This window comes from Zingiber officinale, chromosome 5A (assembly GCF_018446385.1).
Source record: "Zingiber officinale cultivar Zhangliang chromosome 5A, Zo_v1.1, whole genome shotgun sequence".
Lineage (NCBI taxonomy): Eukaryota > Viridiplantae > Streptophyta > Magnoliopsida > Zingiberales > Zingiberaceae > Zingiber > Zingiber officinale.
This window is the reverse complement of record NC_055994.1, coordinates 69,851,791-69,876,891: the sequence shown is the minus strand read 5'-3', so window position 1 is coordinate 69,876,891 and position 25,101 is coordinate 69,851,791. Positions and strand designations below refer to the sequence as shown.

Genomic DNA, 25,101 nt, shown 5'->3' with positions numbered 1-25,101 from the left:
GAGTTCGAGACTTAGCTGCGACATATTATGTAGGATTTTCCTCTCAATAGGTAACAGATTCAAGAATGCTGACTATCAGGATGAACTTCCAAGTGTGCTTCCCTAATTTACCCTGATGGTTAGTGATAAACATTCGTGAGGTTGACCGGTCACCCCTAGGATCAATCATGCCGAAAGCTTGAATACCTGGTGCTAATTAAAAAAACATCTTATTAGATGTTTTATTGCTAAATACAAAATTAAATAAAAAAATAGTTATAACAACTATCTCATAGATGAAAAGGGATAAATATATATCACCAAAAATAAATAAAGACAACAGGAAACTCATGGTCCCACTCAACTTCTCTGATGAAATATCAGATTTGATTTGGTATCTATGGTACCAGATTATTTTTTGTATGGTCTTACATGCCAACACCTATCTTGAGTACCAACTAAAAGATCCCACTAATCATGGGTACCAACGACCTTAACAAAATCAAACACAACACAAAATCCATACAAACACGCCACCAACAAGCAACTCCATCTGAGGATCCACCTCTAGCAACCATCCCTGAATTCCACCGTCGACAAGATCCCAGCTCTAGCACCTTCTGCAGCACAACCCATCATTCCACATCCGCACAAAGAAGACAACATCAAACAACAAGCAAGTGACTTGGCTTTGCCAAATTGGAAGGTTGCAGAAGGTCAGAGCTTGCTCTGGTGTCTAGCCGTCACTTACAGTTGTTCATTTGTTCCATTCAGGTCCTCTCTAGCTAGTAGATGCCCAATATAGTTAGCTAGGCACTTATACCACAAGTCGTTGGTCCCGCTAGTCCCAACACAAATTACGCACCCTAAGTAATCTCCACTGCCCGAGCACAGAAGCAGCATTAACCTTCATGCCTCCTCTTTGGCAAATGAGCACCACATCATGCCCAACTGTAGCTCATTCCAATCATTATTGTTCAACAACACCACGATGAACCAAAATCGGAGAAGTGCTCTTCTTGATCTATGTATGGCACTCCAACATAGGTTAGACATCTAGGCTGTGAGGGAGATGTCGGGTGTGTCGTCTTAGCACCAACAACATCGTCGCTTCAGCAACACCAACTTTGTTATTTCGAATTTTGGGGAGTCTCTCTTCAGCAACATCGTCGGTGAGGCAACCAGAGTAGGCCTCCTAGCCCTCGCTACCCTTCTCCTTGTACCAGACCTTAGCCACCAAACCTTGCTTAACACGAAGTAGCCTTGTTTAGCCTCCATTCACCCACTAGCAACAGCAGTCACCTATCCATCATCGCTTCTTCTTCCTTGACGACTCAAGGGGAATTAGAGCATCTATCTCCAATGCTCCTTCTTATCCACCTCTTAACGGTTACAAGTTTCAATCCCATCCACAACACGAACCCTAAACACAATCCATTGAGGTAAACCCTAATTCCATTGGGGGGAAGTTTGAATTTGAATTCAAGGTTTGAAATTTGAATTTTGAATTCATTTGCCACTGACCATGCACATGCCCTGCATGCACGTCTGGCCAAGGTTTGGTGATCACCATCTCTCCGATGTTGACCAAGCCCTTGGTGTTATGTGACATGTCCGTAACAGTTTGTCTAAGCTCCTCTCCAATTAACACACCCAGCATAGCCACCTGAGCCATGCTTCATCCTGATGCCGAATTTGTATGCCCCCAACTTTGGCAATCTTATCCCTACAGTCACGAACTCAGAGATCTCCATCTGTTGCTTGAAACTAGCGGCAACAGCCTTCCTAACATGCCTCCTCTCCCACCAATGATCACACAACATCTCTAACTATTGCCCAATCTGCTCACTACCGGTCCCCAACATCATGTGATTTCTGATAGATCGTTTGAAGCGATAGAGATAGAAGAAAATCGCACGTTTAAAACTTTTTCTTTAACTTTTTGAAACCAAAGTCGTGCAGCGGAAATAAGAAAGGAGACAAGGTCTTTTATTTCGTTCGGAGCTTAGCTCGACTCCTACTCGAAGGCCCGCGGTCCTTGATCGCACCGATGGACAAAAACACTATAACTCTTCTTTTCGAAATCCTTCGGAAAAAAGTAGATTGTACAATGGAGCTAGATAATAACAACCTACTATCTTGCTTAAATGAAATTACAATGCAAGCTTAAATTAAAATATATCGATAAGTAAATTGTAGATGAAGCTTAGGTCGGTACTTCCGGATGCAGAGTTGTTCACTTTTCTCTGTCTTCGAGCCTGATTTTATAGGAGTACTGGAGGTTCGGTCGACCGATCCATCTGTTATGTTGACCGAACCAGCTTCGACCCCCTCCAGCTGGAGTCTGATGCTGGCTCAAATCTCTGGCATTAATTGGTCTTTAAGGGTTCGGTCAACCAAACCAACTTTTCGGTCGACCGATCAGCTTCCTTCCCTGTTCGTCTTGATTTGTCGAGATCAACATTTATTGCACCTTTAATGTTGATTGGATCGGTAGACCGATCCCCAGGATCAGTCGACCAATCAGCTTCTTTTCCTTTGCTGCTGATCGGTGTTGATGATCTGTCCTATGCTGAGTCACTATGGTTCGATCGATCGATCTTACAGTTCGATCGACCGATCAGGCTATGATCCGACTTGGACTCAGTTCTGATCTGATATGATTTCTGTGCTGGTTCTGCTTGGTTCGGTCGACTGATCCTACTATTCGATCGACCGATCAGCTCAAATCTGTAAAACAGTATTAGACAAAAAGTCTCCTGCAAAACAGATGTTACAGGAATAATATAAAGCAGGAATAATATGTAAGACACTAGGACTGTCTTGATCTCAACTTTTGAAATTTTCCTAGTTCCTTCAGTTGGATCAACGACCTAAGGTTGTTTCCTTCGGGAACCCGACCTCACTATCGGTCCTCCAGTTGCATACCTCAATTTACATGCCAAATATTGGTCCTCCAGACCTGTTTGGACTTTTGCCTGCTCAGTGTCTGATCACCCGATCCACTAAGACTTTTCCTACAATACTACATTAGCCAACAACAATAATAGTAATATAGAATACAATGGTAAACCTAAACCTAGATTTATCAAGATCCGCTGGTCCGGTCGACCGCGCGCGGTCGACCAGAAACCATCCGATCAACCTTGCTTAGAGTTCACTCCTCCAAGACTTCTCGTTACCTAAGGTTACCACCCCCTAGGATTTTCTCCACTTGGCTTCACTCACCAAGACTCAGTATTTAGCTACCCACGGATCAAGTCCTCTAGACCTATCCACCTGGCTTCCACGATATAATAAGATTTCCCTTACCTAGCCTACAACTAGGACTCAGTATTCGGCTACCCAGGGATCAAGTCCTCCAGATCTATCCACCTGGCTTCCATGATATACTGAGATTTCTCTCCTTGCCTAGCCTCTAACTAGCACTTCCCTTGCCTAGCCTACAACTAGGACTTCCCTAGATCAAGCTCCATACTTAAACATACTTAAACATATTTGTCTGATATTAAAATCTTGGAGGTCGATTGGACCAACAATCTACCCCTTTTTGATGTTTGACAAATATATTTAAGTTAGGTCAATTCAAAAAAATTTAGATTTCTAACTTATACCCTTCTTCTCCCCCTTTTGTCATATAACAAAAAGAACTCTTCATAAATGACTTTAATTGCTAAGGATCCCTAAGTTTTGCAACAACAATGATGGAATACTTTTAAATATTTTCAAGATATGCCTAAGGTATTCCCTCACCCATTTGATGTATAATAGAGTTTTCAAAAATGATTCATAGAGATTTTGAAAAAGCCTCATTTCATGAAAAAAATTGAGTAAATATGCAGTATCTTTTTTAAAATAATTTTAAAGGGTGCACTAAGTAAAATCTCTCAAGAATATGTTTCAAAAAGTATTTCAAGACTTAAAGTATTTTTGCAAAACCATGATATAGAAGACTTAATGCTTGCAAAATTTCTTTGAAAGATAATTTTATAGAATACTTCTCAAAAATATTTGTAAAGAGTTTTTAACAAGCATCCTTGTTAAAGCTGAGTTCAAAAATTATTTTCAAGTAATTTTCAAGGAAATTCCCAAAGAAATTTTCTAAGTAAAATTTTATTTTCAAGGAATTTTCAAAAAGTTTGAAGAATATGATTTTGAAAAGATACTGCTTAAGCTAGGTTTAAAAGATAGTATTTTGAGTTTTGTAAGCAATTTTTCAAAAATAGTTTTTAAGTTAATTTCAAAATTAGTTTTCTTTAAATAAGTATGTAAAGATAATTTTCAAAAAGTATTTGATTAAGAGATTTTAAAAATAATTTTCAAAAAGATTTGTAGAGAGAAGTTTTATCAAGCAATTTTATTTTTTTAAAAATGTTTTGAAACATTTATTCAAAATATGTTTTCAAAAGCAAGATTTTGAATGATATATAAAAATATGTCCTTCAGTCAAGTCTCTCCCCCTTAATCAGACACTCCTTTTAGATATCCTTGTTACCCACAAGGAAGACTTTTCTATGTGTATCTAAGGATGACGATTGACTTAAGGTTCTAAAGACTTAGGCGATAAACAATAATAATTTATATATATAATACACCCAATCAATCATCAATCAAAACAAAATCTTTTAAATTTTAATTTTCTTAGCATCTCACCCATTCTAAATTTTCAAGTATGGTAATCCTATAATTGTGTGAGATGACTTTATTGATTTTGAATTTGTTGAAACTTAAATTGAATTTTAGTTGAACTTTGATTATTGTAAGTTAAATAGATGATAACATTTATTTTGTGAATTAATTGAATTAATGTTTAGTTTAGAAATTGTAAAGTTATTAAGTGGATTTGGTTAAAAATTGTTTTTAATAGCTATGGTTATAGGTTGATTGCTAGATTATTGATTGATTTAAACATAATTTAAAAGTTAGTTTCAATTTAATTTAGCATTATTATTAATTACTTAGGAATTAATTAGGTAAAGATTTTAGGATTAGTTATAAAAATTTAATTTTGTTTAAGGTTAAAGTACTTTATTTGTTAATTAAAGTTAAGATTTCAAGTTGAGATTTATTAAGAATTAATTAAGTGTATTAAGTTAATTTAATTAAGTTAAACTAGTTAACGATTAGGCTTAATTAATTAATTTAGTTTATTTAATTAAGTTTTAAAATAACTTAAGTTTTAAATAATATTAATTTAGTTTTTTTTTAAAATAATTAAGTTTTAAAATAAGTTTTAATTAAGTTTTAAATTATCTTTTAATTAAGCTTTAAAATAATTTTAATTAAGTTTTAAAATAATTTTAATTAAGTTTTAAAATAATTTTTAAGAGTTTTTAAATAAGTTTTAATATAATTTTTAAAAGTTTTTAACTAAGTTTTAAAATAATTTTTAAATTTTTTTCTAAATAAGTTTTAAAATAATTTTTAAAAGGTTTTTAAATAAGTTTTAATATAATTTTTAAAAGGTTTTTAAATAAGTTTTAAAATAATTTTTAAATAAGTTTTAAAATAATTTTTAAATAAGTTTTAAAATAATTTTTGAAAGATTTTAAATAAGTTTTAATATAATTTTTTTTAAAAAAATTAATTAAAAAAAATTAATTAATTTTAAAATAATTTATTTAAAAAAAAATAATTAAGTTTTAAAATAATTTTTAAAATTTTTTTAATTTAATTAGGTTTGAATTAGATTTGAATTAGGTTAGAATTTAATTAGGGTTGAATTAGATTTGAATTTAATTAGGTTTGAATTAGATTTGAATTTAATTGGGTTTAAAAAAGAGGTTATTGAACCCATGTTAGATTCAAACTTAGCTTTAGGTTAATCAAGCATACTTCATAAGGATAAGCTTTCAGTTCAGTGACGAGGCATATGACCTACTTGTGTATCATTAGACCATTTGCTGAAAACTTTCCAAATTGTTTCCGCCCAAAAAACATAATACTAAATCTTGGTCTAACTAGCTCATGTTTGACTGGGGTAGCTTCGGTCAGATCGACTAAGTCTACTGCACCAGGTAGAATTCCATATTCAGCCTAGACATGCCTTCGACAAAGTTTCCTTGACATACTATCATCCCAATCCATTCCGATGCTATGTTGTTAGGATTTGGTAAACCTTTTATAACTAACCGTTCTAACAGCATAAAAAGAAAATGCATGACATGATATTTAACAGATAAGTATGCATAGCAAATCAAACAATTCAAACAAGTCATATTATTATTATTGTTTTTATTTATTATTGTTTAGTATTGTTTATTATTACTTTGTTATAGTTGTTTTATTTTTATTATTGTTATATTATTATTTATTATTGTTATTATATTATTATTTATTATTATTGTTTTTATATTATTATTTATTATTATTATTTTTATATTATTATTGTTGTCGTTTTATTGTTATTATTATTATTATTATCAATATTGATTAGTTTCATAATTAAAGGGTGCATGATTATAATTAAGTTTATGAAAGTTTTGTTTTAGATTTGATTTTGATTTATAACTTAAATCTAGATTTTGTGAGTTGATAAAATTATTAATAATGTTTTCTAATTCATTAATTTTATTTTTGAAAACATTATTTTATTTTTCTAATTTTCTAAACTTTGATTTATAGTTTAGTTTCTTATTTTTATTTAAATTTTTTGTTAAATTATGTTTATTGTTATTTAATTCTAGATCATTATTATTTTGATTTAAATTCAAATTATCTTGAATAAATAAACTTTGATTAACTGAATCGGGGTCTTGATTAAGGTTTGAATTGATATGATCAATTTTAATTATATTTGAATTATTTAATTTTTTTATTAATTAAATTAGTTTTGTTAAGTAAGGTAGGATTTTCATGCATTTTTAGATTCATAGTACAATTCAAACAAGAAGGATCTAAATCATGCAATTTTTCATGTAACATAACTTGTTTTACCTTAATTGCTCCCCCTGAATCCTTGGATCTTTTCTCCGGACATTGAAATTTGTAGTGTCCCATCTTTTTACACTTGAAACATTTGATGTGATCCTTCCTTTTCCGAACTCTAGGCATTGGTTCCTCCTTTGCCTCCGGTTGTGCGGATTGGTTCATCGGACATTTATTTTTGTAGTGTCCTTTTTCTCTGCAATTAAAACATGTTATGTGTTCTTTAAATTTTGAATTTACAGCATTACCTTCTGAATCCTTATTAGAATTCTCCCCCATGACCATTGCCATTTCAGATTCAGACTCGATTGTTTGGTAGGACTCGGGTTCGGATCCAACAACCTCCTCCTCAGCCACTAGTGCAATGAAGCTGATTTGGTCTTGTTCTTCTAGATCTGGTTCTGAGGATAGCTCTTCGGATTCAGATTCAGATTCGAGCTCACTTTCGCCTTGATCTTCTAGCCTTGATGGAGTCTCGTGAAGCTCAATCAATTTGGTCCACATCTCGAAAGCGTTCTTGTAATTTTCTAATTGACACAAAATTTTGTTAGGCAAAACACTAATTAATATATCTATTACTTTTATGTTTGCTTGTGGGTTCCGAGAAGATTGTCTCAATGTGATCCAATTGTCAAAACTCTCACTTCCATTGAAAGATTCCATCATTCATCTCCAGATATTGAAATAAACTTGATCGTACAGTGGAGGTTCGTAGATGCTTCTTCCTTCTTGATATGATGTCGACATTCTTACAAGAAAAAAATATAAAACAAATTTCCAAGACTTGCGTCTTGGGATTAGCAATGCGAGATAAATAGAGATAGGAAAAATATACTAAAAGAAAAGAAAAAGTTTTCAAAATGCTTTGAAAATCGGTTAAGAACTTTCAGAGCTAACGAGGCTCTGATACCAATTGATAGATTGTTTGGAGCGATAGAGGGGGGGTGAATATTGCGCGTTTAAAACTTTTTCTTTAACCTTTTGAAACCAAAGTCGTGCAGCGGAAATAAGAAAGGAGACAAGGTCTTTTACTTCGTTCCGAGCCTAGCTCGACTCCTACTCGAAGGCCCGCGGTCCTTGACCGCACCGATGGGCAAAAACACTATAACTCTTCTTTCCGAAATCCTTCGGAAAGAAGTAGATCATACAATGGAGCTAGATAGTAACAACCTACTATCTTGCTTAAATGAAATTACAATGCAAGCTTAAATTAAAATATACCGACAAGTAAATTGTAGATGAAGCTTAGGTCGGAACTTCCGGATGCAGTAGCTTGCTGAGTTGATGAAGACGAATCATTTGCAGAACAGGATTTTTGATCAGAGAGTTGTTCACTTTTCTCTGTCTTCGAGCCTGATTTTATAGGAGTACTGGAGGTTTGGTCTACCGATCCCTCTGTTCAATCGACCGAACCATCTTCGACCCCCTCCAGCTGGAGTCTGACGCTGGCTCGAATCTCTGGCATTAATTGGTCTTTAAGGGTTCGGTCGACCGAACCAACTTTTCGATCGACCGATCAGCTTCCTTCCCTGTTCACTCAGCACATTCACATCCCTAATTTTAGGATTTTACCTCGAGTACATTCACTCAGCACTCGTTTTCGCCCGACCAACCTAGACCTAGCCTTCTAGCCTCCTCCATCAGCCTTGCGTCCCTCGGATGCCTCCCCATCCTTCACGTCTTGCCTTCTGGAGCTTCCATCGGCCTTGTTATTGTTGTCAGGTCTTATTTTACCAAGAGGTCGCGCCTCCAGGACTTCATCCATTGCCAAGCCACACTTGGACTTACGTTGCCAAGACTACATGCTTGGACTTACACCGCCAAGACTCATCCTTGGACTTTCCTCCTTTGCTAAGATCACACTTGGACTTACGTTGCCAAGACTACATGCTTGGACTTACACCGCCAAGACTCACCCTTGGACTTTCCTTGTTGTACCTGTATCCTGCACACTCACAATGCATATCAAATACAACAATAAACCTAACTTAAATCTTTGTCCAAACATCAAAACCTAGGGCACCTAGATTGCTCCAACAGATCATACAATGGAGCTAGATAGTAACAACCTACTATCTTGCTTAAATGAAATTACAATGTAAGCTTAAATTAAAATATACCGACAAGTAAATTGTAGATGAAGCTTAGGTCGGTACTTCCGGATGCAGTAGCTTGCTGAGCTGATGAAGACGAATCATTTGCAGAACAAGATTTTTGATCAGAGAGTTGTTCACTTTTCTCTGTCTTCGAGCCTGATTTTATAGGAGTACTGGAGGTTTGGTCGACCGATCCCTCTGTTCAGTCGACCGAACCATCTTCGACCCCCTCCAGCTGGAGTCTGACGCTGTCTCGAATCTCTGGCATTAATTGGTCTTTAAGGGTTCGGTCGACCGAACCAACTTTTCGGTCGACTGATCAACTTCCTTCCTTGTTCGTCTTGATTTGCCGAGATCAACATTTATTGCACCTTTAATATTGATTGGATCGGTCGACTGATCCCTAGGTTCGGTCGACCGTTCAGCTTCTTTTCCTTTGCTGCTGATCGGTGCTGATGATCTGTCCTGTGCTGAGTCACTATGATTCGGTCGACCGATCTTACGGTTCAGTCAACCGATCAGGCTATGATCCGACTTGGACTCAGTTATGATCTGATCTAATTTCTGTGCTGATTCTGCTTGGTTTGGTCGACCGATCCTACTATTCGGTCGACCGATCAGCTCAAATCTGCAAAACAGTATTAGACAAAAAGTCTCCTGCAAAACAGATGTTAGAGGAATAATATAAAGCAGGAATAATATGTAAGACAGTAGTACTGTCTTGATCTCAACTTTTGAAACCTTCCCGGTTTCTTCAGTTGGATCAATGACCTAAGGTTGGTCCCTTCGGGAACCCGACCTCACTATCGCTCCTCCAGTTGCATACCTCAACTTACCTGCCAAACATTGGTCCTCCAGACCTGTTTGGACTTTTGCCTGCTCAGTGTCTGATCGTCCGATCCACTAAGACTTTTCCTGCAATACTACATTAGTCAACAGCAATAATAGTAATACAGAATACAATGGTAAACCTAAACTTAGATTTACTGAGATCCGCTGGTCCGGTCGACCGCGCGCGGTCGACCAGAAACCATCTGATCAACCTTGCTTGGAGTTCACTTCTCCAAGACTTCTCGTTACCTAAGGTTACCACCCCCTAGGATTTTCTCCACTTGGCTTCACTCACCAAGACTCAGTATTCGGCTACCCAGGGATCAAGTCCTCTAGACCTATCCACCTGACTTCCACGATATACTGAGATTTCCCTTACCTAGCCTACAACTAGGACTCAGTATTCGGCTACCCAGGGATCAAGTCCTCCAGACCTATCCACCTGGCTTCCACGATATCCCGAGATTTCTCTCCTTGCCTAGCCTCCAACTTGGACTTCCCTTGCCTAACCTACAACTAGGACTTCCCTAGATCAAGCTCCATACTTAAACATACTTAAACATATTTGTCTGACATTAAAACCTTGGAGGTCGATTGCACCAACAGTTTCCAGCTAGAGAGGTGCTCTCCATTATTTGTGCTCGGCAATCTAGCTAACAAAATGAAAGTCTGACCTTGAAGAAGGTCTATGTCGTGCTAAACCCAACACAAGTATCCTCGGTTTTGTGATCTCATCCTTGTGAGGAACTCTTCATCTCCACCGTATAGTACCTGCGACAACAACATCCTCAACAGTAATAAGAGAGCATTGGTTGGAGCCCTTGCTCTAGATAGGGTAGTCCAGACTTCGGTAGTGAGGCCGAAGCCTCATCAGAGGCCGCCTCTTTCTTTCCCAACGAGTTTGTGCTCCCACAACCTCTCCACCTCCACTGTCGTCATCGACAGTGGAGTTTCCAGTATGCCTCCCTCGACGAGGGAGGTCTCATCCCTCCCCTACCGGAGAGGCTACTTCCTCCAACCGCTATCGACTAGAGTTCATTAATGAGAGCCCTCCTCCCCCTATTCCTATTGGCTTATCTCTAGATAGAAGGGAGAGCTTCTCTCTAAATGAGTGGTAGGGGAGGATGACTATTAACTAAATGAGAAAATGTTTCACATTCTCTTATACTATAATCGCTATCTCATAACTTCTACACATTGTAATAGCTAGCCAAAACTGTTATAATAGTATTGGAAGTAAGAATACTCTTGAAATAAAATATTCGGAAGATGCTCTTTTGAATTTTTTTTATTCTCTCATACTACAATAGCTATCTCATAACATCTATACATTGTAATAGCTAGTCATAACTACTATAATAGTGGGGAAGTAAGAATATTTTTGAAATAAAATATTTAGAAGGATGCTCTTTTGATTTTTTTTAAAGATGCCTTTAGTGTATATACTATGAGATTAACTAAGATGGATGGTAAGTAGATGATATTTTTTCCTAACAAATGAAGGGCTGAATCCCGGACTAGTGAGATGTATAACTCATCCTCCCATCTGTATATCTTTTATTTATCATGATTTATCTCCTTTGATCATCTTAAGACATATTAATGGGGACGCTGGGCGGAGCATAATAGACTTTTGCCCGATGAATAACAATCTCGCAGTCAAACCCCTTGATATCATGCGACCTGTACACTATGTGATGATATCTTTGTAGATATTTATATTTTTGATATTTGTAAGTACACGTGACATTTGTCTGGGGAATATTTGCTACATCGTGTACTCCAACTGGTAGGAGTAGAAAACAAAAAGCAATAATAATAATAATAAATATAAAAAAAATTGTTGAACAAGATCTACTTATGTACATAGATTCCACACGTTAGTCACGGGAAGAATTAAAATATCACATAAGTCCCATCTTTTCTTCCTGTCTGGCGATATAACTTTGGAGAGGTCCTAGCCAACGGCGGAGGAATCCCTCTCCGCCTCTCTCTCTCTCTCTCTCTCTCTCTCTTCCCTCGAGTCCCCACCAGCCTGCGCCGACTTTATCCTTCCTCGATTCCAAATCCGTCCAATTTCGAGCACCTGGGGCTTGCCAATAGTTCGCCTTTTGCTCCATCGACCCCTCTCCGGTCGTCGCCGCCTCTCGCGTGTACGTTCTTCGTCCTCTTTTAAGGAGCTGGCTGCCAAGCTTGGCTTTTGACACGTTCCGGAGAGGAATCTTTGAAATTGGTTGCCGTTTTGATGCGGAAATTGTATTTCGTTGGGGGGAAGTTGATAATCGCTGAGCTCTGTTGATTTCACCACTTGGTTGCTGAGTTAGAGCAGTATTTGAGGGGAGTGATCCGGTAAAAGCTTCCTTGGGCACCTCAATTGGAGCTCGAGTGAGGAAAGTGCTCTCTTTTTCTTAATTTGCTTCGTATGTTTTTCTGCGGTTCCGTTGTTTGCTGGATTCGGAGATTGAGGTCCTGGTTTTGGTACGCATCTTAGTTGAAATCATAAAGATCAGGAAACTGAGTTGTTTTGAAGAAAGTAGTGGTGTTTCATGGCATCTGTCTCTGAAGATGAAGAGACTAACAAGGGCAGCATGTGGGAATTGGATCAGAGTCTTGATCAACCTATGGATGAAGAGGCTGGCAGGATTAGGAATATGTACAAAGAAAAGGTATGCTTTAAGTTTAAATTGATCCGGATTTTCATGCCTCACGGAGGACTGGTTTCATCTGAAAATATGCACTTATGTATTTCTATACCATTTCTATGGAGATATGCTATAACAAGTAATTATTCTTAATATTCTGTCATATACCATGTTTAAAATGTATGGAATCGCTTACCCAGGTGCTTCAGTTTATTTATTTATTTATTTTTCCTTCAGCTTTGAGAATTTATTGTTCTGTTGAATTTGATCGGCTTTTGGGCAAATTCTGTTTGAAGAAAGAAAGATGGGCAACGCCCCAATGTACAATAACTTTCTCATCTTTCTTCTGTTAACGTTATTGAGAGATTGACAATTTTCTCTGAAAGCGGGAAAAAGCAGAGTACTCTCTTTTCCTTGCTTTTGTTTTAGAAAAGGGACAAAATGATCTAGATTCATAGCATCTGTAGCTGTTCTTGGTTACTAGTTTTCTTGATTTTATTAAGTTCGTTCTCTTAATTTTATCATTCTAATCTGCTTATATGATATATTTTTTGTGCAGAAATCCTCTGTTATTTTGGTAACACGACTTGCATTTCAGAGTCTTGGGATTGTATTTGGAGATTTGGGAACATCCCCGCTTTATGTGTTCTATAATACTTTCCCTCATGGTATTGATGATCCAGAAGATGTAATTGGAGCTCTTTCTTTGATCATATATACACTCACATTAATTCCCCTTCTTAAATATGTTCTCATAGTACTGAGAGCAAATGATAATGGTCAAGGTAAGCTATTTCTCAATCTTATAGTAATGAAATTTCTATATGAATTAGCAAGAGTTGCATTGTTTTTTTTTTTTTTTTTTTTATGAATTGTTGACATAAGTCCTGCAAGCATATGTTCATCAAAATGCAAACATCACCTTAAATAAACAAATACTAGTCTCATGAGGGGCTCTTTAAAGTGGATGTTCATAACTCCATAAATTTTGTGTGTGCCCTTGGGCCGTTTCCCATCTCTATTCCTGATATTACACTTCTATTTTGTTGGTGACTGACTTCAAATCATAGACAGTTGACCCTCCTTTCAGAAGCTTTAGTCCACTTGTAAGCTTTGTATGAAAACTTGTCTTCCTTTATAACTGTTATGCCATGTAAGATGCAGAATTGTCTTACATTGGCAGGATTTAATTGCCAATGTAAAGTCCACCATTGATTTTTGAACTATGCTATCCTGAAATGCTATTTCACCTCAAAGAATGCATATGAAAAAAGGAATGTTATCTTGGGATTTGTTACTATGCTTTAGTAACTCAGTGCTTTGAGTGGCCTTTGTATATCTTTAGTAACTACAAAAAAAATTTGTTTTCACATGCAGGTGGTACCTTTGCACTTTATTCGTTGCTTTGCCGGCATGCAAAAGTTCATACCATTCCAAACCAACATAGGACTGATGAACAACTTACAACTTACAGTCGTCATACATTTGAGGAGAACACACTAGCTGCAAAAGTCAAGAGATGGTTAGAGTCTCATAGATATAAAAAAAACGCTCTCCTTATTCTTGTCCTTGTTGGGACATGTATGGCAATTGGTGATGGGATTCTCACACCTGTCATCTCAGGTGAGCTATTTCAAGATCACATTTTCTAGTGCCAAAATATTTTTCCCGATTCATTTGCTACTAAAACAACTATTTGTCAAATTATTTATTCCTACTTGTCTTCTTATCACTTGATGCAATGATCTTCTACCTCTTCACATATTTTGCCAAGTCCCTTTAGCTGCTCATAATTTCCTATTGAAAAGCAGGCTTCTCTTTTTTCCTTTTTTTTGGTCTTTGCACATGAAACAACACCTGTTCACTATGTGCATCTTCTGGGTGTTTTTAGAAAGATAATGATGTTTCAGGTCACAAGGTCCAGTAGCTCTCTCCTACAAATAAAAAAAGTAGAACACTGAAAGGGCATTTTGTTACAACATATGGAATCTAATGTGTACCATGTTTTTGTTGCAGTTCTATCTGCCTCAGGCGGCATAAAGGTTAACCATCCAAAATTGAGCAATGGTAAATTGCAACCTTGAGATTTTCAAAAGGTTCACAAAGGATCTCTGTATAACTTAGTTGTTTAATGGTTTCTCTGAGATTAATACATTGCTGTACTTTTTACTGCCAAAATCGTCATTGCACATGCATAATTGTTTTTCCCTCGTCGATGTTTCAGATGTCGTTGTTCTAGTTGCGGTCATCATATTGATTGGGTTGTTTAGTATGCAACATTTGGGTACTGATAGAGTTGGTTGGCTTTTTGCTCCTGTTGTGCTCGTCTGGTTTTTGTTTATTGGGAGTATTGGTGCTCTGAACATATGGAAGTATGATTCCTCAGTCCTGAAGGCTTTCAATCCTGTTTACATCTTTCGATATTTTAGGCGAGGGAAACGTGACAGTTGGATATCACTAGGAGGGATTTTTCTCAGTATAACAGGTTGCTTCTATTGATATTCACATATGATAATGGTGCTAGATAGTATATACTTTCTTATGTTATTTCGAATACAAATTATTAACTTCTCTGCCTGATTTTGTTCTGCAGGAACAGAAGCGTTATTTGCTGACCTGTCTCATTTCCCTGTACTAGCTATTCAGGTTAATAGGATTCTATGATAATCATGGCCAATATTTCTCAATACCTTTTGTACTGATATCATATTTCCTTGCAGATAGCTTTTACTACAATTGTGTTTCCTTGTCTTCTTTTGGCATACATCGGGCAAGCTGCATATCTTGTTGGCAACAGAGACCATGTTTCTGATGCATTCTACCGAGCAATTCCAGGTTTGTTGACCTTCAATATACCATTCTCTTATCTTCTCTTTTATTTCAGGTGACCATTGTGACATGTTTTGTTTTTATAGATAGTATTTATTGGCCCATGTTTATTGTGGCAACAGCAGCGGCAATCATTGCTAGTCAAGCTACCATATCTGCAACATTTTCAATAATCAAACAAGCTCTTGCGCTGGGTTGCTTTCCGAAAGTCAAGGTTGTGCACACATCTAAGAAGTTTCTTGGTCACATATATATTCCAGATATCAATTGGGTTCTTATGATTGCATGTATAGCAGTTACTGCTGGATTCAAAAACCAAAGTCAGATTGGAAATGCATATGGTAAGTTTGCTCAAACTTTGATTAATGTTCAGCTTCTTACTGGATTCAAAGGTCATCGTTGCCTGTTGGATTCACAAATCAAGGTGGGATATCATTTACTTGAACATTGAGAACTTTCTTTCTCATCGATATCAGGAACTGCAGTTGTGATAGTTATGGTGGTGACAACATTCCTTATGATCCCGATCATGTTGTTGGTCTGGCGAAGCCATTGGCTCCTAGTCTGTATCTTCACTGCTCTGTCTTTGTTGGTGGAGCTTCCTTACTTATCTGCTGTGCTGTTTAAGATAGGTCAAGGCGGTTGGGTACCTCTTGCTATTGCTGCAACATTTCTCATAATAATGTACGTTTGGCACTATGGCACAGTTAAACAATACGAATTCGAGTCACATAGTAAAGTGTCTATGGCCTGGATACTAGGTCTCGGGCCAAGCCTTAGGTTAGTCCGTGTTCCCGGAATAGGTTTTGTGTACACTGAGCTAGCAAGTGGTGTGCCACGCATTTTTTCCCATTTCATCACCAACCTTCCTGCTATCCATTCGGTAGTTGTTTTTGTTTGTATCAAGTACCTCCCAGTCTACACTGTGCCAACTGAAGAGCGGTTCCTAGTGAAAAGGATTGGGCTGAAAAATTTCCATATGTTTCGCTGTGTTGCAAGATATGGATACAAAGATCTCCACAAGAAGGATGATGACTTTGAAAAGATGTTGTTCGATAGCCTCTCTCTCTTTGTTCGACTAGAAAGCATGATGGAAGGATACACAGATTCAGAGTACAGCCTGCCTACACAGCAGACGGGAATGTCACTAACAGACATAACGACCATGGAGAACAGCAATGAGAGACCGCTTTCTTCTAATGTGGATATCAGCTATGCATCTTCTTATGATCTTATCCATCCTGCTCAATCTCAGGGAAGTAGCCTGTTGAGGTCGTCAGGTCAGACAAGTGGTGCGACTGATAACGAATTGGCATTCCTGAACAAATGCAAGGAGGCAGGGGTGGTGCACATTCTTGGAAATACAATTGTCAAAGCTCGTCGGGAGTCTACGCTTATAAAGAAGATTGCCATTGATTACATATATGCTCTTCTCCGGAGGATCTGCAGGGAGGACAGTGTGATTTTCAATGTTCCTCATGAAAGCCTGTTGAATGTGGGACAGATGGTTTATATATAATTCCATGTCTATGTTCTAAGTCGATGGTTTTCATTAGAACTAATTATGCGAATGACTCGAGCAATTCTGATAGCATGCAAGGGAACGCTGAGTCAGTAAAGATTAGTGGAAGTGCCTAGAACTTGGATCATGCTTAGAGTTTCTCTACCTTGTAAACCTTGACTGTTGGTGCCATTATTGCAAACCTTGTCTATGCACCAGGAAGCTGGAATTGGCTGCAGATCAATCTTTGTTCAGTTCTTATTTCTAGTTTTCTTATTGAAAATCAAAATATGAAACGATTTTGGAATTCCGCAGCTCTTGAAGAAAAAGAAATGTATGAGAAAAATTGCCTAGAGTTGCACCTTCGCTCAAGTGTCTTTAAGTTGGTCTTTGATGAGAAGTGCTTTAGAAAGAAGAGCGTATTCATGATAAAGTCTTCTCGTCATTGATGTGTTTTAGAACTTATTCAAATGTAAGCAAAATGGGATTAAAGAAGGCAGGTGTATACGATATTAGTTTTGTTAAATCCTGAGTCCCAAAGTATTTGTTGAGCAAAGTTTAGTTGGCTCATGTTGAGTAGGTCTTTTCATTTTCTGTTGTGTTAGGCAGAGTTTTGTGATAAACTACACAATCAATCATTGTATATGTTTCTATTTCGAAAGAAAATTTATATTTACTAATAAAAAATTTTAAAAAAATAAAGAACAAAGATACCAGAACATCGCACTTTGTTGAGGTGAAGGTGTGGTCCGGTTTGCATACAAGGGAGCAAACGTCAAGGAGAGTTGAAATGATTCATCAAAGCTCTTTCTTAACTCAGTCCCAGTGGAATGATACAAGTCTTGGGAATAAAATCAAATCCCACTTTAATCTAATTAGATCATACTATTAATATGTTAATTTAATTAAATCTTATACTTATTAGATTAATAGTTAATCTAATATTTATTTAGTTTTTAAAATAAATCCAAACCAAATAAAACCTACGTTATTAGATAATATTTTAGTAGATAAGATTTGACCATGTTATTAAATAAAGTCTTCTCAGATAAGACTTTACCACATATTATAAAATCTTATTAGATAAGATTTTATCAGTTGAAGGCGCATGGTTTCGTGACCGAGAGGTCTAGGATTCGATCCTCAATGTGTCATTACCTGGAGTTAGCTTTCCGACCATGCACTTTTAACTATGTACTTGCATTTACCTCCATCCATATCCGTAAGATCGACTCTAGGGGGCCGCTGATGTGACAGTTCCATATTTTTTATTAGATAAGACTTGTCCATAGGGTGTAGCGCATATGGTGGACGCATGATATCTTTGACGTAATAACTAGGTTCGATTCTCAGGAACTGACGACCTAAGATGTACCCCACTACGTACCTAACGTTTATGTACCTACATTTATCTTCCTTCATATCAGTGGAGCCGACACTAAGGGGTCATTAAGGTAGTGGATCTACCTTTTTTATATTAAATAAGACTTGGTCATATTTTAAAAAGTCTTATTAGATAAGACTTAGCGGCAGTGAACAGATCTTATCTGACAAGATAATCCTAAAAGTTAGGGTTTTATCTTAACTTATATATATGTATGGTAGCTAGCACTGTAAGCATGTGATTTTAAGAGACTCCAATTGTGCTCATGAAATGGACAATAGTTGTGCTTGAGTGGATACAGCTAGAGGCATGAACATACTGATCGCGCTAAGATCGGCCTGACTCTCTAAATTCGTAACTATTTTACGCATCAAGAGATAAAATCCTGTACCAACGATGTAATTAGAACTTCTTACCCATATATCATAGTTAGACATTTTAAATGATTTGAAAATAATTCTATATTTCATTTACAGTGTTGTAGTTATTTTGAAACATATGAATTCAAAACTAGGTTTTAAATTGATATACAATTAAATGTTTTTAAGGTTTTTGAGTATTTATCAAAACTTCAAAAATAGATTGACTTTTCATGAAGATATATTTTTCCTAGTTAGAGGATATTAAAAGAAATATGTTTTCAAAATTTCATGATTTTTTGAATTTTTAAAAATTTTCTATGTATTTCTAAAGTTGGCTTTAGAAAGTTAAAATTCAGATAGCATTGTACCAGTCGACTACATCAGTTACCAGTTGATTGGAAGCTGATTTCCAGCACTTTCAGAAGTTGATTTTGGGTAACTTAGTCCATATTTGATGTCATGGTATGCATAATTGTTTGACACAATCTTTTTTATGGAGTCAAAGGGGGAGAAATGGGAAAAGTTTAAGTTAGAAACTTATATTTCCCCATATTTATGTAAATAACTTGAAAATTAAATTGATAGAGCATATGTTAAGGGGGAGCTTGGATTTACATTTCATGTTTACATTTTGCTTATAATTTCAAGTTGTTATTTGTTTCTAACTTAAACATATTACCACACATCAAAAAGGGAGAGAATGTTGGTGCAATTGACCTAGGTTGATCGGGCACGATCATTGTTTTGATGTGTATGTCAAAGCGTATAAATTAGACTTTCATATGCGTTTGATATGTGTTTAAGTCATGAAGGACTTAGTGAAACACATGAGTAACTTAGTGCGGCCAAGTTGTGGGAAAAGCTCATCCTAGGGCTCGGGTCCTTAAGACGGTGAAGGATGGTACATTTGAGAGAATGCCGGATGAGAGGCAATGAAGTGGAGCCAAGAGAAGTGGACTTCAAGGCAATGTGAAGGATGGCATGGAGAGGAGCTATGGGCTTGAGTGCATCTTAGGAACGAAGGCCAAGGAAGAGAGCTTCAAGGGTGACTTAGGAAAGGATGAGTGTGAGTGAATGTAAGGTATCAGCCGATTGGTACTGAGACCAGTCAACTGGTCTAAATTCACGAGAGCATAGAATCATTCTGTGCCTGATGGTTACAAAGATCAATCGACTGGTAGAAGCCGTTAGCAGAATCTTGGATTCTGCAGAGTGCCTTAGTTGTGTCCAATGACTATACCAGTCGACTGATGCATAGACCACTCGGCTGGTGCCAAGATGAGTTGACTTTATGTTCAACTCTCTCCTCTTATGTAACGAGAGCTTTAGGGCATGAAGGAGGTTACTGATGCTCATTGAATAACTCTTAAGTTCTTGCCCAAAGCTCCCAAAGTCTACACTCTTTGGTTGTGCTAGCAACCCACCAAGGATATTTCGGCCAAAGAAGAAGAATAGGAAAAGGAGGAAGCTCAATGGACACAACAAGTTTTTATCTATGAAAATTCCATTCATAATTCATATTTATATCCATCTAATGATAACCAAACAATTTTGCCCTTTGGTCTTCTTCTCTTCACTCCAATGGTTCAAAATTGATCATTCAATCCAATGGTTCAAAATTGACCATTCATCTTCCTTAATGAATTTGAGTTCACCCAATCAGTCTAACTCATTAATCCTTATCAATCCAAATTGACTCCATGAGTCTAATTCATTGCATGATTGACTCTTAGGGCTAATACTAACAATCTTCCACTAATACTAGTGCCAATCACTGAGATATCAAGGTTGAGTCTAACCTAATAGTCTCTTGTTTCATCATATGTTAGTCAAACTAAATATGAACCCATCTCTAATTTAACTTGTTCTTTATGTGTGACCTAATAGGTTTTCGTAACATTAGAAATGTATCTAAATTAATATTTGTGATACATAAGTAATGAGTGACATCTAGCAATGCATCATTTCTACCCAAGTGATGAGAAAGTCAAGATCCGACTTAATTTATCCGTGTCTATTATCTTGTATGACTCAATCCCTCTATCCTTGATATCTAGATTGATCAATGAGGAATAGACCGTATAATCCTCTTATCAATCTTTGTGTTTCTTGATCTCTAAGTAGACACACTCAAAATAAATAAGCTCAACATCTCATATTAACTCATTTGAGCATGACCAAATTTTTTTTGTGTCCTTGATAAACTCAATATCTCATATTGATCATATAATAGATATCACTTCTGTTATATAGAAGGGATAAATCCCATCTACATCACTCACATCTCTTCACATAATTCAGTGCATACCCAATGATCAACTTTATAGTCCATCCTATTACAGGTGGCATTTGACAATACCAAAGTACATAACACCTTATGTACGGAACAGTAATAACTTCAGGTCTAAGAACTATTCATACTAATAGTCATATGAGAATGTTTATGACACTCATATAATGATCCATAAAACATTCTGATGGTGAGTCAATTCAATACATATTCTCTAATATATACCTATGTGTCGAGTGATATCTCATATTCATGACTTATGAGATTAAGTCATCCGTTGACCTACATGCTAGTCTCAGCACATTAAAATTATCCTTGTATATTAATGCTTGATTAGGAATAGTTAAGAGTAATATTCTATGTATATCTAGAATATCCCACTATAAATTCAACCAATTGATATATTACAGACTATAAACCTACTACCCTAGAACATTATTATACTTATTCATTCGGCACTGAACTGAAATTAATATAATAACAAACTTTTCCTTTTATTAATAATGAAATATGATACAATAATACCATATCAATTATCTCATAATTGGTACTAGGGCTAATACTAATAATATCTCATTATCACTAGTGTCAATCACTGAGATATTTAAAACCCATTGACCTAGTATGACCATCATGCTTTCTCTATGCCAAAGTCTTGGTCAAGGGATCCATAGTGTTAGCATCGGTCGATACTCTTCACATCTTCACATCTCCTCTATCGATGATCTCTCGAATGAGATGGAATCATAGTAGTATGTGTTTGGATTGCTGATCAGAGCGAGGTTCCTTAGCCTGTGTAATAGCTCCATTGTTATCATAATAGAGCCTCTTTTGTTGCAGCTAAAGCAGCAATGTACTCGGCCTTTGTTGTAAAATCAGTGACTGTGTCTTTCTTTAAACTCTTTTACCTCACAGCACCACCATTTAAGCAAAATTCATACCCTACTATAATCTGAAGTCATCCTTGTTAGTTTGGAAGCTAGCATCGGTGTAACCCTTTACAGCAAGCTCTTCATCGCCTCCAAAGGTTAAGAAATAATCTTGAATTCTTCTTAAGTACTTAAGAATATTCTTGATAGATGTCTAGTGACCTTTACCTCGATCTGACTGGTATCTGCTCGTCATGCTTAATGCATATGAGACATCTGGGCAAGTACAAAACATGACATACATGATAGACCCTATAGAATGTGTATAAGGAATCTGATCCATGCGGTCCCTTTTTTCCTTAGAAGATGACTATTGAGTCTTCGAAAGACTCACACTATGTGATATCAACAGGAATCCCTTCTTGGAATTTGTAAAACGATTAAGCACCTTGTCAATATATGTATGTTGACTTAAATCAAGCAATATCTTAGACCAATCTCTATAGATCTTGATGCCTAAAATATAGGCTGCTTCACCTAAGTCCTTCATTGAGAAATAATTCCCAAGCCACGCCTTCACTAACTGAAGAGTAGGGATATCATTTCCAATGAGAAGTATGTTATCTACAAACAATATGAGAAAGATGATTGTGCTCCCACTAACCATCTTGCAGATACAAGGTTCATCTTCATTCTTGATGAAACTAAACGCATTGATTGCATCATCGAATAGAAGATTCCAGCTTCTAGAAGCTTGTTTTAATCCATAAGTGGAATGTTTCAACTTACATACCTTTCTAGCATGCTCTAGATCGACAAAACCCTTAGGTCGTGTCATGTACACATCATTGGGTAGATTTCCATTAAGAAATATAATTTTGACATTCATCTGTCAAATCTTATAATCATAGTAAGTTGCAATAATAAGTATGATCCTAATAGACTTGAGCATCGCAATTGGTGAAAAAGTTTCATCATAGTCTATACCATGAATCTGCTTAAATCCTTTAGCTACCAATATACCTTTATAGGTATGTAAAAGACCATCCATGTCAATGTTCATTTTGAAGACCCACTTACACCCAATGGATTTGACACTTTAGGAGGATCAACAAAAGTCCATACTTGGTTAGTATACATGGATTCCATTTCGGATCTCATAACTTCTAGCTATTTCTCAGAATCTAGGCCCTGTACAACTTCTTAATAAGATGTAGGCTCATTGAGACCAATAAGCTCTACATCACCATGGTCAGATAAGAGAAAAAAATATCTCTCAGACTGACAACGGGTTCTATCATATCTGGATAAAGCTTATGCTATTTGAACAAGTTGGTGCTCCACAACTTCTTGCGGTGTAACAAAATCATGATCCACAACATCTTGTAGTACCTATTCAATTTCTATCAAGGTGTCAGTGCAAGTTTGTGTATCTTGAATTTCTTCAAGATTGACTTTACTCCCACTAGGTTTTTTAGAAATAAACTCCCCTTCTAGAAAGACACCAGTTCTAACAACAACCACTTTACCTTGTGTGGGATTATAAAAGTAATATCCCATTATTTATTTGATATCCTACCAAATAACACTTGTCTCATTTGGGTCCTAGCTTATTTGAGACTTATTGTCAAATGTAAGTCTCACATCCCTAAATCTTCATGAAAGACATCTTGGGACTCTTCCCAATCTATATCGTATATGGTGTCTTTATGATGACTTTAGATGGAACGCGGTTAAGTGTTAAAGCAACCGTCTCAAGAGCATATCCCCGGAAGGAAGTAGGAAGATCTGTTTGACTCATCATTAATCGTACCATATCTAATAAAATATGATTTCTCCTTTCTAATACACCATTCCATTGTGGCGTTCTAAGTAGAGTGAGTTGAGATGTGATCTCACTGTTGGATCGAGAAGCGCTAGAGGGGGAGGGGGGTGAATAGCGCTCGTGGCTATTTCGCTCGTATAAGATTCGTAAAACTATCGAGTTAAAGCAGCGGAAAATAACAACACACATAAAGACCCAAGTGTTTTTACTTAGTTCGGAGACTTGGGCGACTCTTACTCCAAGGCCCATGCTCGTTGAGAGTTACTTTGGGCTATCACTATAATCGCGTAAAAAGGTACAAGTATGAAATAAGTACAACAGAAATTTGAGCAATACCGACAACAAAAATTACAGAAATCGGAGTGCCGGGTTGTGGGGGACTTGTCGTAGCTCAACCAGAATGTCTTGTTAGTAGCACGTTGTAGATGGATCGCTTGGAAATTGATTGTACAAGGAGCTGCTCGAAGTCCTCTTTTATACAGTGCTGGAGGCGCCTCCAATACCATCCAAGGCGCCTCCAGGCCTCCGAGTCAACCGCGTGGATCACTACTGAACTTGTCGCACCTTATCAGATTGAAGGCGCCTCCATGGCCGTCCAAGGCACCTCCAATCCCTGGTCCAAGGCGCCTCCAGCTCCGTCCAAGGCGCCTCCAGCCCTTGATCACAGCCGGCTCCTACTTTGCACCCGAGGCGCCTCCAAGCTCCATGGACGCACCTCGGACACTATTCATCCGAGGCTTAAGGTTTGTTTTTTGTAACTGTAAGATGCGTTAGTCCCAAAACAACAACATACCCTGAAAGACAATGTTAGTACACATAAAATATAGTAGAAACAGTAATTGACAGTTTCCGGACTGTCCTGGTCTGACTTCAGATTTCCGACCGAAAACCCTAGGTCGACCCGACGCCTACTGTTCCCTCTACGGGGAACATGTCCTCACCTACTCCCCTTAGGAGAGATTACCTGTTGCCAGCCCGGTCCTCCAGACCGACTGGACTTTCTGCCTAGGGTTACCACCCCCTAGGACCTAGGGTTACCACCCCTAGGGGTTTTCTCCACCTAGGGTTACCCCCCTAGGACCTAGGGTTACCACACCCTAGGGTTTTCCTCCACCTAGGGTTACCACATCCTAGGATTTTCCTCCACCTAGGGTTATCACCCCTTAGGACCTAAGGTTACCCCCCTTAGGATTTTCCTCCACTTAGGGTTATTGCCCCTTAGGACCTAAGGTTACCACCCCTTAAGATTTTCCACCTGCCTAACCGCAGTTAGGACTTTCTTGAAACTTCATTCAAGCATGTTAGAAAACAAGTAATCTTAACTTTGAATCCCTTTTCTATTATCAAAACTTGGGTTCGATCGTCGGATGCTTCCCGCACCAACAATCTCCCCCTTTTTGTTTATGGCAACCGAAATTCAAAGTTAAGTAAAAAGAAAAGACAGTGATAGCACAAGTATGAATTTAGCAAAAGCATAAATTCAGCACACACATAAATAAGACATATAAAGCTCCCCCTTAATAAAAGCTTTCCCTTTTTCTTAAAATTTTTTATTTGAATTTCCTT

At 37.1% G+C, this 25,101-nt stretch overlaps 1 protein-coding gene across 5 annotated transcripts; it reads left to right on the top strand.

The window, feature by feature from the left end:
- The first annotated feature begins 11,726 nt into the window (after nucleotides 1-11,726).
- Nucleotides 11,727-17,162, top strand: LOC121980557 (probable potassium transporter 11). Of its 5 annotated transcripts, none has more exons than XM_042532648.1 (10): nucleotides 11,727-12,499; nucleotides 13,035-13,260; nucleotides 13,853-14,098; nucleotides 14,492-14,542; nucleotides 14,700-14,960; nucleotides 15,069-15,121; nucleotides 15,196-15,310; nucleotides 15,427-15,518; nucleotides 15,601-15,645; nucleotides 15,781-15,943. In XM_042532648.1, exons 1-10 carry the CDS (start codon nucleotides 12,380-12,382, stop codon nucleotides 15,793-15,795), a joined length of 1,224 nt encoding a protein of 407 aa, XP_042388582.1. In that variant the 5' UTR covers nucleotides 11,727-12,379; the 3' UTR covers nucleotides 15,796-15,943. The 5 variants fall into 5 exon arrangements, with proteins under 5 accessions (XP_042388582.1, XP_042388581.1, XP_042388579.1 ...); XM_042532647.1 differs by having other exon boundaries at nucleotides 11,729-12,499; nucleotides 15,391-15,518; XM_042532645.1 differs by having other exon boundaries at nucleotides 11,730-12,499; nucleotides 15,427-15,645; nucleotides 15,781-17,162.
- The last annotated feature ends 7,939 nt before the right edge of the window (nucleotides 17,163-25,101 follow it).